The 19,735-nt window shown below is 35.5% G+C and overlaps 1 protein-coding gene across 5 annotated transcripts in view; it reads left to right on the forward strand.

Annotated features, from left to right (window-relative positions):
• LOC145287881 (uncharacterized) overlaps window positions 1-19,716 on the forward strand; it is a 40,981-nt gene extending 21,265 nt beyond the window's left edge. For 3 of the 5 annotated variants that reach the window (XM_080135795.1, XM_080135796.1, XM_080135797.1), the window contains exons 6-9: window positions 2,201-2,252; window positions 2,986-3,155; window positions 15,767-15,919; window positions 19,580-19,716. In XM_080135795.1, the coding sequence (XP_079991921.1) occupies window positions 2,201-2,252; window positions 2,986-3,155; window positions 15,767-15,919; window positions 19,580-19,672 (468 nt within the window). In that variant the 3' untranslated portion in view covers window positions 19,673-19,716. Of the gene's footprint in view, window positions 1-2,200; window positions 2,253-2,985; window positions 3,156-15,766; window positions 15,935-19,579 lie in introns of all 5 variants that reach the window. The other 2 variants (XM_080135793.1, XM_080135794.1) reach the window with 1 other exon arrangement.
• The last annotated feature ends 19 nt before the right edge of the window (window positions 19,717-19,735 follow it).

Below are 19,735 nucleotides of genomic sequence, written 5' to 3' on the forward strand. Positions count from 1 at the left end.
AAAAAAACGGGTGCACACATCAATATGGTGGGTTTATTTTCACAAAAATATTCAAATTTAAATGTAATGCATGAACATTTTGCCCTTTTATCAAATCGTTTCCATCAGTTTTTACATGGCCCAAGTTTTTTTTTTATTGCTTTACTATTTAAAGAAAAATCTAGCTTGATCGCATTGAATCATGTTACAAACATTCAATGTGGTAGCTATTGAAATAAATTTTATATGAACAGTCAAATTTTGCGCTGTTATTTTTTCATTCTTCTTGTTTTTTTTTTGGATATTGTTTTTTAAGTTAATAGGATCTTGTTGAATGTTTAGGCTGACTTGATATCATAATTATAAGAGTTTTCACTTGTTCAAAGTCTGCAGTTTTTGTTAAATTGGATCCATCATAATTTGGTGGTTAATTGTGCTATCGTTGTTTATGTTTATGTTATCTATGTGAACATATTGAAAGTTTTTAGGTATAATGAAAATAACATTTTGCTGTCAGATACCTACTACTTCTGTTGCTGGTAAAGGAAGTTTTAGTTTTGTTTTAATTAACAAATAAATATAAATTAAATAGAATAGTTGAGCTACCATAAAGACATTTTGATTATAACTCAACAGAGAAATAAAATCCAACTTAAATGATGTTTCAATATTTTTGGCATTGTTGTATGGGGTATGATCACAAAGGTATGCACAATTATTTATATTTATATATATGTGTGTGTGTGTGTGTAAGTGAAATTGTCTGTGTGTACATTTCTCTATCAAACTACTCTTTCAATTTTCAGTCTACAGATTTGAGATTTGACATAAGGGGTATTGAGATTTGAGAAAATTTTTTAATCGGTTTTCGGCCGGAAATTTGGCTGTCAAGGGGTCAAAGTTTAAAAGATTTGACCCTTGCGGTCTCTAGCAAACTATTCAGCCAATTTTGAATCTAAACATTTGAAATATTACCTAAAGGGTATTCAGATATGCAGCAAGCTTTTTAATCAAATTTGGCTGCTAAGAGGTCAAAGTTGAAAGAGTTGATCTTTGCAGACTCTACCAAACTCCTCTGCCAATTTTGGGTCTAAACACTTGAAATTTTAGATGTATGGTTACCTGGACATAAGTCAAACTATACATATGCATATATTAATAATAATGTATTAACAGTATATAGAGCCCAAGCAAAGCCGGGCTGAACTACTAATATATATATATATATATATATATATATATATATATTCCAAATTTCATGATGTTGACCATCTTACAATTCCTTTAATTATGCCCTAATCATGCCCAAATGTATTTTCTTTTCTTTTAGTGGATTGATATTTGCTATTTCTTCTGATGAGTTAAAGACAAAATAGATTCATTGATTGATATAATAATTAAATGAATGATTTTGCTCTAGGAAACAGTTGCTGTCAAGAATTGTAAATGTCAATGTAATTAAAGGAATAAATTGTAAGATGGTCAACATCATGAAATTTGGAATATAGACTTTTGTCATTTGTTTGTGATATGCTCTGTAATAACATTGATCTTCATAAATTAAGGATTAGTATATAAAAAAGTGAAATATAATTGAAAAAAATCATACATCCACATTTAATAATTATTATAGTAAATAATATATATAAAATGTGTGTGTGTATATATATATATATATATATATATATATATATATATATATATATATAACCAGAGGTAATAAGATATTTTTCTAATCAAAATTCTTTCTATAAGACTATTGCATGCTTATGGAAGTGACCATATGAAAGTTGCCAACGTCCTAAGTAAAAGTGATTTTGTAGAATGAACTGGATTTGAACTTAGGACACCCAGGTTGTCAATCTGTGTTGTTAACTACCATCATATATTCATAGACTGAATCTCTTTAAATTTTTCAGTCATAGATTTTCATCTTGACACAAGATGATGGTCACTGTTGATCCTGACTGGATTAATGTTGCAATTCTTTTTATCTGGAATTCTTTACAATTCGCAGCTTCTCAGACTAGATTGATATTGGTAATTTTTCTTAGGACAACTATATTTAATATTCGCAGTGGGATAATTTTATTTTCTTGACAATAGTTTTTTTGTTTTTTTTTTTACATCCATTTTTGGATAATTTTTCTATTATGAGAATGGCTCTTCATTTAAGAAGTGGCAAAATAGGTTTCTATTTATTTATTTTTATTTTTTTCAGGAACCAAGTGAGCAAGCAAAGATCCGACTAAAAATGGCTTTACAAGCTGCAGGTGAATATAATTGCAAAATATTTTTATACTGAATTTGTTTTGGGTTTTTTTTGTGGCGGGGGGGAGGGGTCTCAACAAATCAACCGTTTTAAAGTTATTTAGTGCTGAAATATGTTTCTGATTATAAATAATTTGTTGCATACAATTAGTTGCAAACAAGTCTTTGGATTGAATGTTTAAGATTTTTTCTTGGTATTTGAAAATATCAGAATCATATTTGGAATGTATATCCTTCTAAGGTTGGTTAATTTTTCTTGTGGGATTTTTATTTGATCAATATTATATTATTAATTATGAAATCCCCTCCCCCTTTTTTACTTTCACAAGGTTTGGAGGAAAGTAGGCCTTCAAAATCTGAACGCCTTGCATCATTATTTGGTTTGGCCAACTTCTGATTGGATACTAAAACAAGATTTAATAAATTGTTGGACACAACTTGTTCATAACGAGTTAGCATAATGTAAAAGAAAATCTAGTCAAAGGCACAAGACCAAATTATTATTCTAAGTAGGACATGTGGTCAGAACATTATTCTAGGGGAGGCATGTGGCCAGAACATTATTTCCAGCAGGGTATATAGCTGGAAGATTATTCTGAACCGGGTGCATGGTCAGAGCATTATTTACAGTATAGGCAGAACATTATTCTGAGTGAGATAAATGGCCAGATCATAGCTTAACTGTGACACACATGATTAACAATTAAATGAATATATCATTTTGTAATTGTTTAGCTGCAGCGGACGAACAACTACGTAAAATGCAGGAGCAATCCAGCCTTGCTGTTGAGCAAAAATCAGTCAAAGAGCAACCAAACTTTGCTTTGAAAGTTGAGAATATTGAAAGTGCTGGATTTACACAATCCTTTTTTCAGTCAGGTGCTGCCCCTGGACGTGCCAAGCAGGTAAGTGCTATTTATTTTTATAATCCACACACACACACACACACACACCAAAAGTATTTAGGCAACCTTAAAAATTGCTTAATTCTTATCCTAAAGGATATATGCTAGTGTAACATATTAAATGGCATAATGGTTTAATTTATTAAGTTGACAAGAAAATTCTTGCAGAATTTTTAATTTTGATTTCAAATGATGTATTTTCAAATAAGTTTTCGTTGTAATACCTTTACTTTATATATTATTTCATTGAGCGTTTTTCAATCTATCTAATCGTTCAAATTACAATCGTTTTAAAACAATTATGTCTCCTTTTCAGAATGTTGAATTCAAGATGAAAAATATCAAATTCACGCAATTTTCTTATTTTAATTCAAGCTAGGCTGAAAAGCTGCTGAAACAGTTCACGATATCAATGAAGCATTTGGCCCAAGAACCACTACTGAACACACAGTACAATAGTGGTTTAAGAAATTTTGTGGCAGTGACGAGAGTCTTGAAGATAATGAGCATTAGTAGTCAACCATCTGATGTTGACAACAGTGAATTAAGAGCTTTAGTTGAAGTCAATCCACGCACAACTGTTTGAGAACTTGCTTCTGAATTAGACGTAACATATACAACAATTTGCCACAACTTGAGAAAGATTAGAAAGACAAAAAAACTGATAAATGGGTACCTTGCGAATTGAATGATGACCAAAAAGAAATGTCATTGTGACATATCATCTTCTCTTCTTTTATACAACAAAAAAAAACCCGTTTCTCAACCGGGTTGTGATTTACCATGAAAAGTGGGTTCAGTATGACAACTGACAATGCTCAGCTCAGTGGTTAGACACCGATGAAGCATCACGACACTTCCCAAAGTCAGAGTTGCACCAAAAGAAGGTACTGCTGACTGTTTAGTGTTCTGCAACCGATCTCATCTATCACAGTTTTTTGAATGCAAGTGAAATCATTATGGCAGAAAGTACTGTCAACAAATGGATGAAATGCATCAGAAACTTCGACAACAACACCCAGCATTAGTCAACAGAAAAGGCCTAATTCTCCTCCATGACAATGCCTGACCACACATTGCTAAACTGACCCTGCAGAAGTTGAACGAATTGGGCTACGAGATTCTGCCTCATCCGTCATACTCTCCAGACCTCTCACCCACTGACTATCACTTTTTCAAGCATCTCAACAACTTTCTGCATTAGAAATCTTCAAAAACCTAAGCGATATCAAAAACACTTTCAGCAACTTGGTCACCACCAGAACCCAAGATTTTAAAGTTTTTTTAACTTGTTTTGTGTTGGCAAAAGTGTGTTGATTTTGATGGTGCTTATTTCGATGAATAAATTTTTATTTGAACCGAGATATGTTCATCTGAATTTAAAAGTTAAAAACTGCAAGAACTTTCTTGTCAACCTCATATTATACTAAATACAAGTCTTCCAGAGCAAAAAAAAAACAAACATAGACCTCTTTTGATGACGATCACTACTTTATAGTTTTTTAATAGAAAAGGGCAATATCAAAAGTTATAGCAACAAAGTCTATCCATACATTTCATTTATGTTTTAAAATAATAAAAAGTTAACAAAAAGAAATTAAGAGTTCAAAATGTCTAGACATAGAAATTATTTTTGTTTGTCCGTGTGAGGATTTGTGTGTGAGTGAGTTTATGACCTTGTGTATAAGTTGCTGCTATGTTTAGTAGCCCATTGCTGTAACTTGTGTTGTTTACCAAGGTAAGATTTAGTTGCCTGAAAGGAGTTTAAGCAGTATGTTAAGTTCATTTGTCAAGTTGAGTCACTCGCTACTGGATATCCGGTTACACTCATATACTGGATTGGTGGCTGAAGTGTGGTGTCTGCTCAGATCCTGCATCCAAATTAAATTGTCTTTAGTCAATGGAGGGGGAAATCCTTCTATATTAAGGCAATTTTATTTTTAAAAACTGCCAGAGTGCCCCCTTTTGGGAGAGCTGGTTTTCTCCTACATTAGAAATGATCTTGTGTCACATTTTGTTTTCGTGGGGAAGAAAATAGATGTCACTCACTACTGGATGTGCTTGGGTTCTTGCTTATGTAGCCAATGGTATTATGTGCTTGGCTCTCAGGGTGACTCTTTCTAATTGGTTGAAGTCCAGTTACAGTAACCAATTGAGATTAAGTATTTTGATAGAATTGTGCAATAAGTATTAAGTATTTTAATCAATAAACATTGAATATTTCAGAGGTTATTCCTCTGCTACTGTTTGTTGTTTGTTTAGTGAATTGGACTTCTGCACAAAGCCCACAAAGATTGTGTACCATTTTTGTCTGGTCTGCACGAAGTTCTCATCATCAGTCGAAACTATTCGTCAGACATGCAAGATTACAGATTCACCCTCAACAAAGCTACCTCTGTTGTTTTGGTACTACTCCTGGAACAGGGTCCCACATATCCTTCACATTCTTTTCACCAACAATTGGAGAAGGTGTACTCCCTATTTTCCATATTACCACAATCGATTGTATTATTTGTCATGAATTACCATTACTGGGAGTTAAAATTAGTTTACCCTTCATGAAAACTTGAGATGATCAAAAGTGCACCTCAAAATCAATAATTTCTAAAAAGTGTTTTCTTCTACTTTTAGTCAGTTAATTTTCCTTAAACTTTCTTTTTCCAAAATCACTGTTGATAGAAGACAGTTCTGCCCAGTTTTCTTTCTGGCGTTGTCAGATGTTTCGTACTTGTGGCTTGTTTAGCTTTGACCTTTTGATCAAGTTCATTCCACTACTGTTTAATGGGATTTAAGTTTACTCATTGCACTTGTCAGAACATCTATTAAACAGCATGTTGTTCCTTTCTGCTTTTATTTAATACACATCTGGCAGCGTTTACTATATTATTATAAATCCCACATAAGTACAAATTGGCCTAGAATCTGTGTTCCAGATAGAATTGCGTGATGCTATACTATACTATCATGGCCGGTCTGATTTAATTTATCGATTTAGACAAGCTTGTTCTACTGCAGATATCCTAACTATAATCTCTGAATGTATATACCGTGCACGTGATAAAGCAGGGGAGGCTAGGGCAGTAGCTTTAGATATATCTAAAGCCTTTGACAAGGCATGGCACCTCATGAAAATCAAATCATATGGTATTACTGGACAAATACTTAACATAAGTAAATCGTTCTTAAATAAGAGAAAAATTCAGCTTGTCCTCGATGGTTGTACATCAAAACAATATGATATAAACGTGGGTGTGATTTTTGGACCTTCATTATGCCTCATATTCATAAATGACCTCCCTGATAAAATTGTCTCTGAGATGGGTATATTTAGTGATGACACTAGGCCCTATAACAGACATGAGAGGAAAACGGATGAACACATTTTTTTTTTTTTTTTACACAGTGATCACGTCTTATCAAGGCCCGGAAGCCACTCAGGGATAAGGGTTATTGCAAGTACATTACGTTAGTGTGGAGATTTGATGAAGTGTTTAATTAAGGGGGCGGTTCATTAGGAATTTGTTAACATTGGACTTGAAGACATCCAAGTTGTAGTCCGGAGGGAAGCAGGCAGACGGAACAGAGTTCCACAGGTGTGCAGTTCTAAGAAAGAAGCTTTGTTCATGGAATCCGCGTTTTGATTTAGGCACAGATATAGAGTGGGGGAAATTTTTCACAGTGGATTCAGCTAGACGGGTGTTTTTCGTGAAAGATTGGCGAGGGGGGACCAGAGATTGGAGTTCAGATGAGCACCTGCCATGGAAATAACGATAAAACAAGGATAGGCTCGCAACGTCTCTTCTGTGGGAGAGAGGTTGCAGGGTAGAGAAAAGGGCATCCCCCACAAAGCCACGAAGTCTATTTTGTACTCTGTCAAGGCAGGATAAGCTGTTTTTAGCAGCTCATATCTAAGGAAATGACTGAAACCTTAGAGGAAAACCTCTAGTCTGTAGGGGAATGAGGACGTAAATGTATGGTAACATTCAATGCTACTAAGACTAAGCTTCTTTCCTTTAATAATTACAAGAAACTTTTTCACCCACTGATTGCCATGGCTAATGATACACTACCTGAAAAAGCTCTTCGTTCACACTTTTTGGCTTAACATTCACAGTGAACATGAATTGGAACAAATACATTGAAGGCATTGCCAAGGCTGCTGCAAAGAAGGTGGACTCTCTCTACTGTGCTAGAAAGTTATTTATGTCTAAAATTATCCTGTACCTCTATAAGGCCACATTCGCCCATGCATGGAGTATTATTGCCACATTTGAGCTTTCACTCCTAGAAAGGATTCAGAAAAGAGTTACCAACCTAATAGGTCCCACATTGTCAACCAAACTCCAACCTCTATCCCATCGACGAAATGTTGCATCATTGATTCCTGACTAACCTGACAGACAGCAAAATCCACCCCTGACACTGTAGAGATCCCTGTGTGCTGGAAAGCCTTCTACTCAAATATTAGTTTCTTCCCTTGAACTGTTAGACTTTGGAATTTCCTTCCGGATCCTTATTTCTCTGTATTGAATGCAGAAGTTCAAGTGTAATGTGAACAGACATCTTGCTGCTCAACTACCCACATAGTATTCCTGCAAATTTTGTCCCATATAATAGCTTCTTACATCTAAGTGGCATTGTACCTTGTTTGAGGTGAAAAACCAGTAGTAAAAAACAAAAAAATTAAACTTGGTGCTAATCTCTAACTTTGTAATTGAGAAAAGCTTCAACACACCATAAAACATCCTCCTTAATGCTTTATGGTTGGTGTTATATAGAATGATGCAACTCTTTTAGTAATTCTTTGCCAAACATTTGACCTAAAGATTTCAAACTTTGATTCTCTTAGATGAAAACAGATTCATCTAGAAGAAAGGAACTCTTGCTTCTCCTTATTTGTCCCTCAGTCCTCATTACCAATGAGTGATTTTTCTGACAAAGAGTGAAGAAAAAGCTGCTTTCCAAAATGGCAGTACTTTGTGAACAGTAGCCTGAGATGTCGGAAATCTTGTTTCTATGTCTATCCTTGTGGCCATGTCACTAGTAAGGGTGCTGGGGGTAAACGTTTCATCGGGGCTGACGTTATCCGGGACCCGAACCTTGGATTAACCATTAAGGAGGCTGTTCTATCAGCAGGTGCAAAGTACTGGGGCTGCTGTATTGCCATCTGGTGAATGAATTCTGGACCATGCAGTAGTTTCTAGTGGGGCCTCTCGATGCCATACTAGTGGGTAATTATTACGGCTTTACCTTATCATGTGCTACAAAAACAAGAAAAAATTTCCTGTCTTTTTCTCTCCTGCTTTCCCTCTCTGTCCTGCTCTAACCAAGTCTGTCAACCTGTTCCACAAATCCCAAATCCTCAACATGAAATATCTCCAGAAAAAGAAAACACGAATAAACCTAGAACCCCATCCTCCAACGTAGACCCCTACTAGCATGTCTCCTTCTCCAACATCAGGGCTCTACATTCCAACCTTCCAGAGATTGAAACCCAATTACAGGAAACAAAATCGGACATATTCTTCCTAAGCGAAATTGGCATAGGGCCAACCATTTCCCTAGATGAGTTCATAATTAAAGGATACTCTAACTTAACATCTAAATCTGACCCCCAAGATCGCTATGGGCATGGAATATGTGCCTACATTAAAGATGGCTTCCCGTGTGGTAGGAATATCTCCAGTGAAGACCCTAATTTACCTTATATGTGCTTCCGGGTTGCACTTGCTTACACCACTGCATTTATATTTGCCCTCTATCGCCCCCCCCCCCACAACAGCAGAGTTACTCTCTTTAAGAGCATATCTGAGAAAATTGACCACATCCTGTCTGCTCACCCTTCGGCTAACATCCACATTTGTGGTGACTTCAATGTCCACAATGTGGAATGGCTGACCCACTCGAACAAGACAGATGATGAGGGGAGGTCCTGTCATGATTTCGCCATTGCCTATGACCTCACCCAGATTGTTCACGGACCCACCCGTGTGCCCGATACTTCTGGTCAGTATACTAGCCTTCTAGACTTTTTTCTCACAACTTCCCCTGAGCTATGTTCATACAATAAGCCCTCAGACATACCTCTCCACCGTACTGTATATCGATACTCTACGGCTGACTGGGATAGCTTCTGTACATTTATATCTGATCTACCTCATGTTTAAAAAGGATGTGTCCTCCATAATATCAGACCTGACCGAATGGTTAATTGTAGGCATAGACCGATTCATACCATCCAAAAAATTCCAACAAAAACCTAACAGCCAGCCACGGTTCTCCCCAGAATGTGCTGCTGCCATCGCACACAGAAATCACTTTTTCCATAGCTACCAACATAATAGATGTACTGAGACTAAAGCTGCTTTCAGGACTGCCAGCAACCACTGTAAAAGAGTAATAAAATATGTAAGAGAGCTATATGCTCAGTCCGTTAAATCCAAAGTAGCTGAGCAGCGGCTTGGTTCCCAGCAGTTTTGGCAAATAGCAAACAGAATCCTGAACAAAAGCGTGCATCCTATCCCAACCATCATCAATGGACCTGAGATCATCTCGTCAGCATCAGACAAGGCCAAACTATTTGCCAAGAACTTTGCAGCTAATTGTACCCGATGCGACGAAGGCCATCAACTACCTGTATTTCCTCCTATAACAGACAACACGCTATACAACATACAAATATCTGTGCGTGAGGTCGCCAAGCTAATCAAAGACCTTGATTCCAGTAAAGCAACTAGCCCTGATGGCATTCTAATTATAGTGCTGAAAAAGCTTCAACCAGAACTTGCCCACATACTTACAAAACTGTTTAAGCGTTGCCTTAAGGAGAAGTGCTTCCCAACACCCTGGAAAACTTCATCAGTATGCCCTGTATTTAAGAACTCAGGTGATAAGTCATCTCCCTCTCAGTACAGACCAATAAGTCTCCTGTGTGTCATGAGTAAGTTGTTGGAATCCATATTAAATAGAGAAGTAGTCAACCACCTCAATAGAAACAACCTTCTTAGTGACATGCAATATGGTTTCCGTTCTGCCGGATCTACAGCAGATGTGCTAACGGTTATATCTCATAGGATTAGTGAATCTCTTGACAAAGGCTTCCTTTCTAGGGCAATTGCTCTTGACATATCAAAGACCTTCGATAAGGTATGGCATAAGGGCCTACTTCACAAGATTTCCAGCTACGGTATAACTGGAAATGTTTTCACAATCATTAAATCATTTCTCTCTGATAGGCTCATAAGAGTAGTAATTGATGGGCAGAAATCAGAGGCCTGCAGTATTAATGCTGGTGTCCCTCAAGGGTCAATCCTGGGCCCAACTCTCTTCCTGATCTACATCAATGATCTCCCAAAACACATGCTTAAATCATTCGTTGACATCTATGTTGATGACATGACCATCTATGGCAACATATTAAAGGCCGTAAATGACAAAGTTCTCTCTGATACTCTCTCCTCTGATCTCAAGCGTGTGGTACAGTGGGGGAAGAGGTGGCTGGTTACTTTTAATGCATCTAAAACCAAGCTTTTATCTTTACATCATCAATGCTCTGATCCCCATCTGGCATCAATTGAAATGGATGGTTCTCGTCTAGGGGAAGCTCCATGTTTTGATAAGCTTCTGGGCTTGACCTTTACTCCTGACCTGAAATGGAACACGTATATCAAGTCAGTTGCCAAGGTCGCTGGGAAAATGGTAGGATCCTTCCACCGCTCCAGAAGATATCTCATTGCTGATGCAATTCTCTATCTATATAAAAGCCAAGAACGTCCAAGGATGGAGTACTGCTGCCATATCTGGGCAAGAGGTGCTAAAAGCAGCCTATCCTGCCTTGACAGAGTACAAAATAGACTTTGTGACTTAGTGGGGATGCCCTTTTCTCTTCCCTGAAACTTCTCTCCCCACAGGAGAGACGTTGTGAGCCTGTCTTTGTTTTATTGTTGCTTCCATGGCAAGTGCTCGTCTGAGCTCCAGTCTCTGGTCCCCCCTCACCAATCTTTCACGATAAACACCCATCTAGCTGAGACCACTGTACAAAAATTTTCCCCACTTTTTATCTGCCAAAACCAAAACGTAGATACCATGAACAAAGTTTCCTTCTTAGAAGTGCACGCCTATAGAATTCTCTTCCGTTTGCCTGTTTCTCACCTTACTACAACCTGGATGTCTTCAAGTCCAACATAAATAAATTCCTAATGAACCGCCCCCTTAAGTAAGACAGTTTATCAAATCTCCAATATTAACGTACTGTACACGCAATAACCCTTATCCCCGAGTGGCTTCCGGGCCTTGATAAGTGGTGACTACCTTGTAAAAAAAAAAAAAAAAAAAAAAGGAACTAAGTTAAACCTTTTTGTATTTTAAAGGGAATTAACTCTTGTCCTTGTTGTATCAAATATATTTTGAGAAAAGTTACGTCCCTTGTATTCATGTCGGAGAACCAACATTTGTATAGATGCGCGTTGCTTTTTCTCTTTTCAATTAATGTCCTCATTATAAAAGTAAATTTTTCTACAGTTGTAAAAATGAATAAATAATTGTTGATCAATAGCGAACATTTTTCATTCAAAGATTTTCATATATTTATTCAATATCTCGCATTTCAATTACGGACACAATCACATTAGATTTGTTCCACTGCTTTATTGTCCAGTCTTTATGCACCTTAACTGACTGAAATCTTTTGACCTTCTTTTGAATGTTTCCTTCACTCCAGTACTACCATTTAGGCCAGCTTTAGTCTTCTCCTAACAGTAAATCTTGATTTTATGACATTGGTTCAGTTGTGCAGTGATGTTTGGAGATCTTAGCCTTCTGTCATGTTGATGATTAAAGAAATTGTCCTCTGGTTTTGCTTTCTCAGCCCCACTTTTGGTGTTGTTTCATCTAGCTTCCTAGTATCCACTGGGAAGTTTTATTTTGTTTGTAATTTTCTGCTCAAACTTTTTTTTGTTCAGATGAAGGTTAATGTGTTTAGAGTATTTCATTGATGATTAAAAATTGTTTAATTCAGAAATAAGTTTTTAAAAAAATTTAGGTTTTTATTTAAAGAAAAAACAAAACAACAAATTTCATTACTAGACAAGGTATATTGTCAACATATGTAAAATAATTCGTATTTATCAAACAGTAATTCAACACAATATTGTCGAAGTACAAGTGGTGGTAGACTGTAACTTTTGGAAAATATATACAGTAAATACTAAAGTTCCTCAGGAAGAATTGTATTCATATTATTTGGGTTATTCAGACTACTGTTCTAATCTTGAGTGTTATTTGCACGTCAATGTAAACTTGGACTTTCTTCAGGTGTATCTTGTCAAACTCGGGAATCTGCACAAATCCTTTATTTAATCCAAGGATGTAGCATGATCAGATACAAGTCACAAGTAATTTTCAATTGTATTCCTAGTAAAATGTCCCTAAGAACTGAAGTTTTACTTAATACTTTCTCCATTATATCACAGATCTTTGTGGAGGCAATACTCAAAAGTTGTGAATTAAGACCGCTACCCATTACGAGAACTTGCTATCACTGTGGGTTAAATGGGGGGTTCCATTCTAAGTTCTGTGCAGATTCCCGAGTTCTACAACGGGTTACATTGACCAAAACGTTGTGAAAATAATACTCAAGATGAGACCAGTAGTCTGAATAATCCAATAGAAATTATCAATCCTCAACTCAAAAATTCAGAAACAGAATTGTATTTAGTATTTTTGTGCTTAGCTTTTTTCATTAAAAATATGGCTTTAAGAACAAGAAATAAAATCTTTTGAAAGTTGTCTAATACTTTGGTAGCGAGGCTAATCAATGCAGATTTTCAAACATAATTCACACGTTTATTATTATTTGATGCTAGCAAGATGACAACATTTAGTACTCCAGCCTTAGTCATTACCGCTTGAGCTATTGTCAGACAGATAAGAAATAGTTAAAAATGAACCAACTTAAATGTATAAACGTATAGTTGGGCATGCATACTTTAAGTCAACTTATGCCTGCCAAGTTCTAAATTTTTTTTTTCAATTTTAACCCTTTTTAAATTTATATATAAAAAAAAAATTTTTCATTATCAAACCTTTATGAGAAAGATTTTTTTTAATTTATTACGATTTGTATATACAAATTGAGTAATGTTTCAACTAAATGATTAACCTCTATATATACATATATTAGCTTGCACCTCAGTATTGCCCGAGAAGTAATGATGTATCATGTGCTTCGCTCTCAACCCTGAATCCCATATTTTTATCTTATTTTATTTCTAAAATAAAGCAAAACATTTTTACCATTTATGGATATCCAGCGTGAATGCTGATCCCCTCCCTCCACACACACACAGTATTCAATAAAATTTTACTTGGGAAAAGTTATGTTTGATCTTTGTATAAGTCTTTGTTTTCAATTGCATCCCTGGTAAATGTTAATAGACATTGATAATTGAATATGAGTCCAAATAGAACCAGAGGGAAATTTGAACTCAATGGTGTCATGAAATTCTTTCAAAAATTTAATCTTTATTAAAACTAATTTACATTTTCTAACTTTTATCATGGATTTTTTATGAAAAACTTTCTCATATATGTATTTATTATTAACTAGTGGGACCTGTGGAAATTCCACAGCAGACTCTTTCATATGTAATATATTGATGTTGGCATTCTGTGGATGTTCAGCGTAAATGGAGACGCTCTGATATTATTGTAGCTATTTTGTTAAAACTGTAAAAGTACTTATCTAAGCTAGCAGGGATGCCTGGCGTAGCCCGATCGTAAAATACGCTTAAATATGATATTTAAAATTATGCAGATTTCATATATATTATTATAAAGTAAATTTTCCATCGATTCTTATATATTATGAAGTTTAATTTCAAAAATAAAAAAATATAACTGTATGACTTGGGTGCATCAGCTCAAACCAAAACCAAAACTTATGAAGAATTCTTGGTAAAATTATTTATTATAAGAAATGGAAGGTCATAATTAAACAGTCACTCGAAAGAAAAAAGATGTAAGCGAGACACACAAAATAAAACGCGCTATCGTATTAATATATAGATAATTAAAATTTCAATAGATGTTATTTCTTTAATTTCAACACCAGAGTATATCTATCTATCTATAAAAGTGAACGTGTGTGTGTGTGTACACATTTCCCTACACAATAACTCTCAATTTTAAGTCTACAGACTCGAAATTTGATATACAGGGTACTGAGATTTGGGAAAATCTTTATGATCGGTTTTCGGCCAGAAATTTGGCTGTTAAGAGGTCAAAGTTCAATGACTTGACCTTTGAGAACTCTACCAAACTCCTCCGCCAATTTTGGGTATAAACAATTGAAATTTTAGATATAGGTTCCTTGGACATGGATCTAACTTAATAACTTAATTTGAGCCCAAAACAATAAATGTTAAGAGAGTAATAATAGGGGTCAAAGTTTAAAAAATTGACCTCTGCAGTCTTTACCAAATTACTCAGACAATTTCTGGTCTAAACATTTGAAATTTGACATAAAGGGTATTCAGAGATAGGGCAAGCTTTTTAATCAGTTTGGGTTGAAAATTTGAGCTACAAATATATAAATCTATGTGTGTATGTTTGCATGTCTACCTAAAACTTTCGACAAAGGCGACGGATTTTCACAAGATCAGTATTGTTTTTAAGCTCGACCCTTCAGACGACAAATACCGAAAAATTGGCTAAAAACATTAATTTCTTCACCCTCAACTGGACACTTTTCTACAGCGAGAGATCGCTTTTTTCGACGATATTTTCGAAAGTCTTCCACTCTTTTCGATTGTCTAGCCTTAATTTAAACTTACGTCACTTCTGGTTTGGCAGTGGTTGTAACAGCAAAGACGTCATGTTTTTTTCACATTCTTTTCCTCCTTCGCGGTATGGGTTCGAACCTGCCTTCTTACTACCACTATTTTTTTTTTTTTTGCTCAACACTCACCTCCAAACACCCGGGCAACGCCGGGCACCCATGCTAGTATAAATATAAAATAGAAAGTTATGTTCCCGTAACCATGTCTATTTACCTTGCAAAACATCCAAATACTTAATGGACTATTTCATTTCCACGTGAAAAACCAAATATAGTTATATGACCTGAATTTTCCATATGTGTGACTCTTCAGAAATCCAAAAATCATGTCCAGAAAAACAAAACAATAAAAGCATTCACATTGATAGAGAAGTGAGTGGATTGTGATTGCTGGGATTGTTTTTGTAGGCACAAATTTTGGACTTTTGAAGAACTGCACGTATGACACTGAAGAAGACTGAAGCATCGGTTGAAAATTATTTGCTTTTGAAAGAAACATTTTCGCTTTTTTTTTTTAAGACTTTGTATTCCTACATGTCAACACATGGGAAATAAATGCAGAAAAGATATAAACATTTATATATTTTCCGTATTGATTTTATCCATACATTATACATGAAATAAAAAGAGGAATGCTTTAAAAGTAGATATTAACTATAGCATGCATGGTAAAACTTTCTAACTGGATGCATCTTCTATTTTTTTTTAATCCTGAGAAAAAAAATTTCCCTTAAATATAACCAAAGTATTTTTTTTTTCTGTTTTTTTTTTTAAGACCCAACTAAAGGAATTGGCCGAAGACAAAAATCACGATGATGCAATATTTGGCGTCCTCTCAGATATTAAACTAGAAGATAAGACCAGCACAGATTCCATTGTTGATAAAATTCCATCAAACATCGACATCGACACACATGCACACCCCAGCGTAAGTATAGAACAGGTGTGTTTATTTTTAAAACCACCAAAGCAAGATTTCCATCAACAAGATTGATGAAGATGGAATCCTACAATTGTTCAGTCTATGACAAAAATTTAACATCTAGCAAGAAGGTGATTAACTAACAATATTAATTTTAAAACCATTCCAGAAAAAAAGTTTGCTGGACTTTAGTAATTCCTAATGCAATTGCATTTGAGGTGGCCATGTTCGCTGACTATACCAGATACTATTCTTGGCTTTAGGGCAAATTGAATAACCACCAGTCTATAGTAGAATGCAGCAAAAACTGGATAGCCACATTTAATGCTACTCAGACGAAGCTCCTTTTCTTTTATCAATAAGAAACCTTTCCTTACATTGATTGTCATGGCTGATAGCTCTGTTCATAAGAGTTCAACATTTAAACACCTTTGTATGATATTCTCAGCCAACACGAAGTGAAATAAGTATACAAAAGATGCTGTCAAGTCTATTGCAAAGAAGGTAGGTTCCCTCTTCTAGGATAGAAAAATTCTCACATTTTGTCAGTATCTTACATTTCTGTAATGTTATGATTCGCTCATGCATGGAGTATTGTTGCCACATTTGGATTGGTGCATCAACCACTAGTCTCCCTCTTGGATGATGCAAAAGAACTTTTAAGCTAATTAGGTTCTTGTTTTATGCTTCAATAGAAATGTGCCTCATCTGAGGTATATAAAAGTATAATAAATTTTTTTTTTAATTTTAATAGTAAATTCTAGCTTTTTAAAAGGTTGAGAGCATGATTGCCAACACTATTGACAACGAAAAGTATGCAGGTCAACATATTTTTCAATCTTATAAATTTTTTAAAAAATGGCTAACATTGGTTTACTGCTATTTTAAAAGTAACTTCTAAGCCTGTTAGCTGAAGAATAGAAAAGTTGGTAAATGTTACCTTACACGAAAACAGAACACTGATCACTCTAATTTGGTTTTATAGGGGGTATTCGAGGTCGCTGACAATGAATATGATAATCAAACCCGCTGCAAATTTACCGTTTGCATGGTATGAACCCCTAGACCGCGCGTCCCAGCACCACCACCACCCCAATGTAAACAGAATTTTTGGTAAATGTTGGCACGTTACTTACGGAAAAATGGTTAATTAAACTGCAGAAGCACCTGTTAATGGCATACCCCCCCCCCCCCCAAAGAATGAAAACAAAAATGTTTGGTGGTTATAATTTTGTAAACCGCTCGTGAAAACTTCTTTAGATCAATTAAAAAGCATTAAAATTATGTAAGACAAAAAAATAAATAAACCACTTTTTTTTTATAAATTTCTTTGAAATGACCGCTTAAAGATTCTGGCATGTCAAGATTCCTATGCGATGTTATAGGACACCCCACTATGCCCGTTTGCACGCAAACGTATCATGTAAGAAAAACACTACCGAAGGCGGTGAAATGGCACAAAATAGTCCCATGGTCTAGGGGTTCATACCATGCAAAGGGTAAATTTGCGGTGAGTTTGATTATGAGATTCATTGTAAGCGACCTCAAATACCCCTAAAAAACAAATTAGACCGGTTGGTGTTCTGTTGTAGTATAAGGTATCATGGTGCATTTGTGCATTTTCACGTGTGTCAGTGTCATATCAAAGAATTCAATTTTCTTACAAGTTCAAGTGATTCACAATTAACATATGCTGAGAACTGAGGTCCAAAGAAGGGGAAATGGATTCTACTAAGTTAACACTAGTCTGTTTTACTAGTTCCAAACTGGGAAGAGGAAGCTTGCTGTAGATGAGATAAGATGATTTCGGCAACATTCTGAGGGCCTCTTTAGTTTAGCTACCCACAATGCCAGTTGCTTTTAACAGTACTGAATTTTTCATAAATTTATTGTGTCACTCTTGAAAACCTGTATCTATATATAAATAGCTGAAACCCCAAATTATTTTGATCAAATTTTATTATTCATCATCATATCTTGTCACTCCATCTCTTCAACCAGCGGCGTGCGGTTTCATTACCAACACTGAGGTCTTCGTCCGTGCAGTTGGGCCCCAGTGGGCAAGATGTTAAAATGTGCTCGATGGTCTGAACTTGGGCACCACAGGGGCATTCAGCAGTTGTAGAGTAACCCCACATGAGTAGGTTGTCGCCAGTTTTTGCAACTTTTGTCCTTTCCCTATTCAGAGTGACCCACTCCGAACGGGACAGGTGTGTGCCAGGTGGTAAGGTTTCACTGGGCTCTGGCAGTGCTATATTTGTAGACTGAGGGTCTACCTCTCTCCACATCTGTAGCCGGTAAGAGGATGTAGGAGTGTCCGGTAGTTCCTCCACTGTGGCAAAGCTTCGCCAGGACACAAGTCGTCTAGCCACCTCCGAGTAGCCATAGAGAGGGTGTCTGGGATCTTCGAGTTGTTTAGTACGCTCAACTCTCGCAATTATATCCCGGCGGACTTTAGGTGGTGGTATGCCACTTAATCGGTATAGGGCTGGTAAAGGTGTGCTTTTTAAGTTTCCGGTTATGATCCGGCAAGCTTTGTGGAGATCTGCATCAATGCGGTGAGCATGGGTTGAGCGAGACCATACTGCAGCGCCATATTCAGCCGTGGAGTAACATAGGGCTAATGATGTTGTCCTTAGCGTGTGTGGGTCTGCTCCCCAACTCAAGTTAGCCAGTATGTTGACTAAGTTAATTCGAGGCGCGATCTTCTTTCGGAGCTTGTCTATGTGTGTCTTGAAGGAGAGAGTTCGGTCCAGTGTGATGCCAAGGTAGACTGGATATGGTTCATTTACTAGCTCCTTACCTTCCCATTGGATTTTATTATTAACAAATATTCACAAAATATGAGTTTCTTTGGAGTCTTAAAAAAAAAAAGAAAAAAAAAAAAATTAGGAGCACAACCTCCAATTTGAAATTTGATCCATAACTTGGAGTTCAATTTCTTTCGAAGATCCTGTAAACTTGTGTCCCAGATTTTAAGCATTTTACTAGAATCAGAGCAATCAATCAATTTGATTTAAAAAAAAAAAAAAAAAAAAAAAAAAAAAAAAAAAAAAAATGGACGATTTCACTGATTTCAATGACAATGAAAGTATAGGAGGGTGGAACATTTGTTAGTCCTTAATCAATCCAGGACAATGTCGGATTTCCCTGCTAGTTTATGAATAAGAGTTTAATGAGAGCCATTAACCAATTTTAAGTTCTTAGAAACCTAAATTTACACAAACAAGAGGGTTGCCATAATGTTAAATCATACATCTTTTTTGTTGTTTTTTTTTTTTTTTTTTAAATTTTCATATAGATATTTTTAATATATTATCTAGCGATTGATACGAGATAAAAGAAAAAAAGATCACATAAGATTTAGTAGCGTATAATTTTGATCTTCAAAAAGGAAACATAAAAACTGTTCTGTAAACTAATTTTATTAACTAGCAAAATACCTGGCTGTACATGTTAATAATAAAATTATATAATTTATTGAATAATTGATCAGAATTTTACTAACAACATACCAGCAATTATTGCATTTTTTTTGGGGGGGGGGTAGGAAAGTCTTAGTTTAAAAAATTGAGGACAAGAGTATGTTTTTTGAATTGATACATCACTTGTTTAATAAAGAAATAAGTTTTATAAATGAATTTCTCTTTCTCTTTTATATTACAGTTATTTATTGATGTGAATGAAAAGAAAAAACGATGGATCCAAAAACTCTGTGCATTCAGAAAAAAGAAGTTGACTGGAGCTATTCTCACTTGAATTTAGTTTTTTTTTTCTTTTCATAATAAATAACAAAAACATTTTATTTGTTATTTTTGTTTT

The sequence above is a fragment of the Euprymna scolopes genome, chromosome 11, assembly GCF_053919585.1.
Source record: "Euprymna scolopes isolate OS-2025 chromosome 11, ASM5391958v1, whole genome shotgun sequence".
NCBI lineage: Eukaryota > Metazoa > Mollusca > Cephalopoda > Sepiida > Sepiolidae > Euprymna > Euprymna scolopes.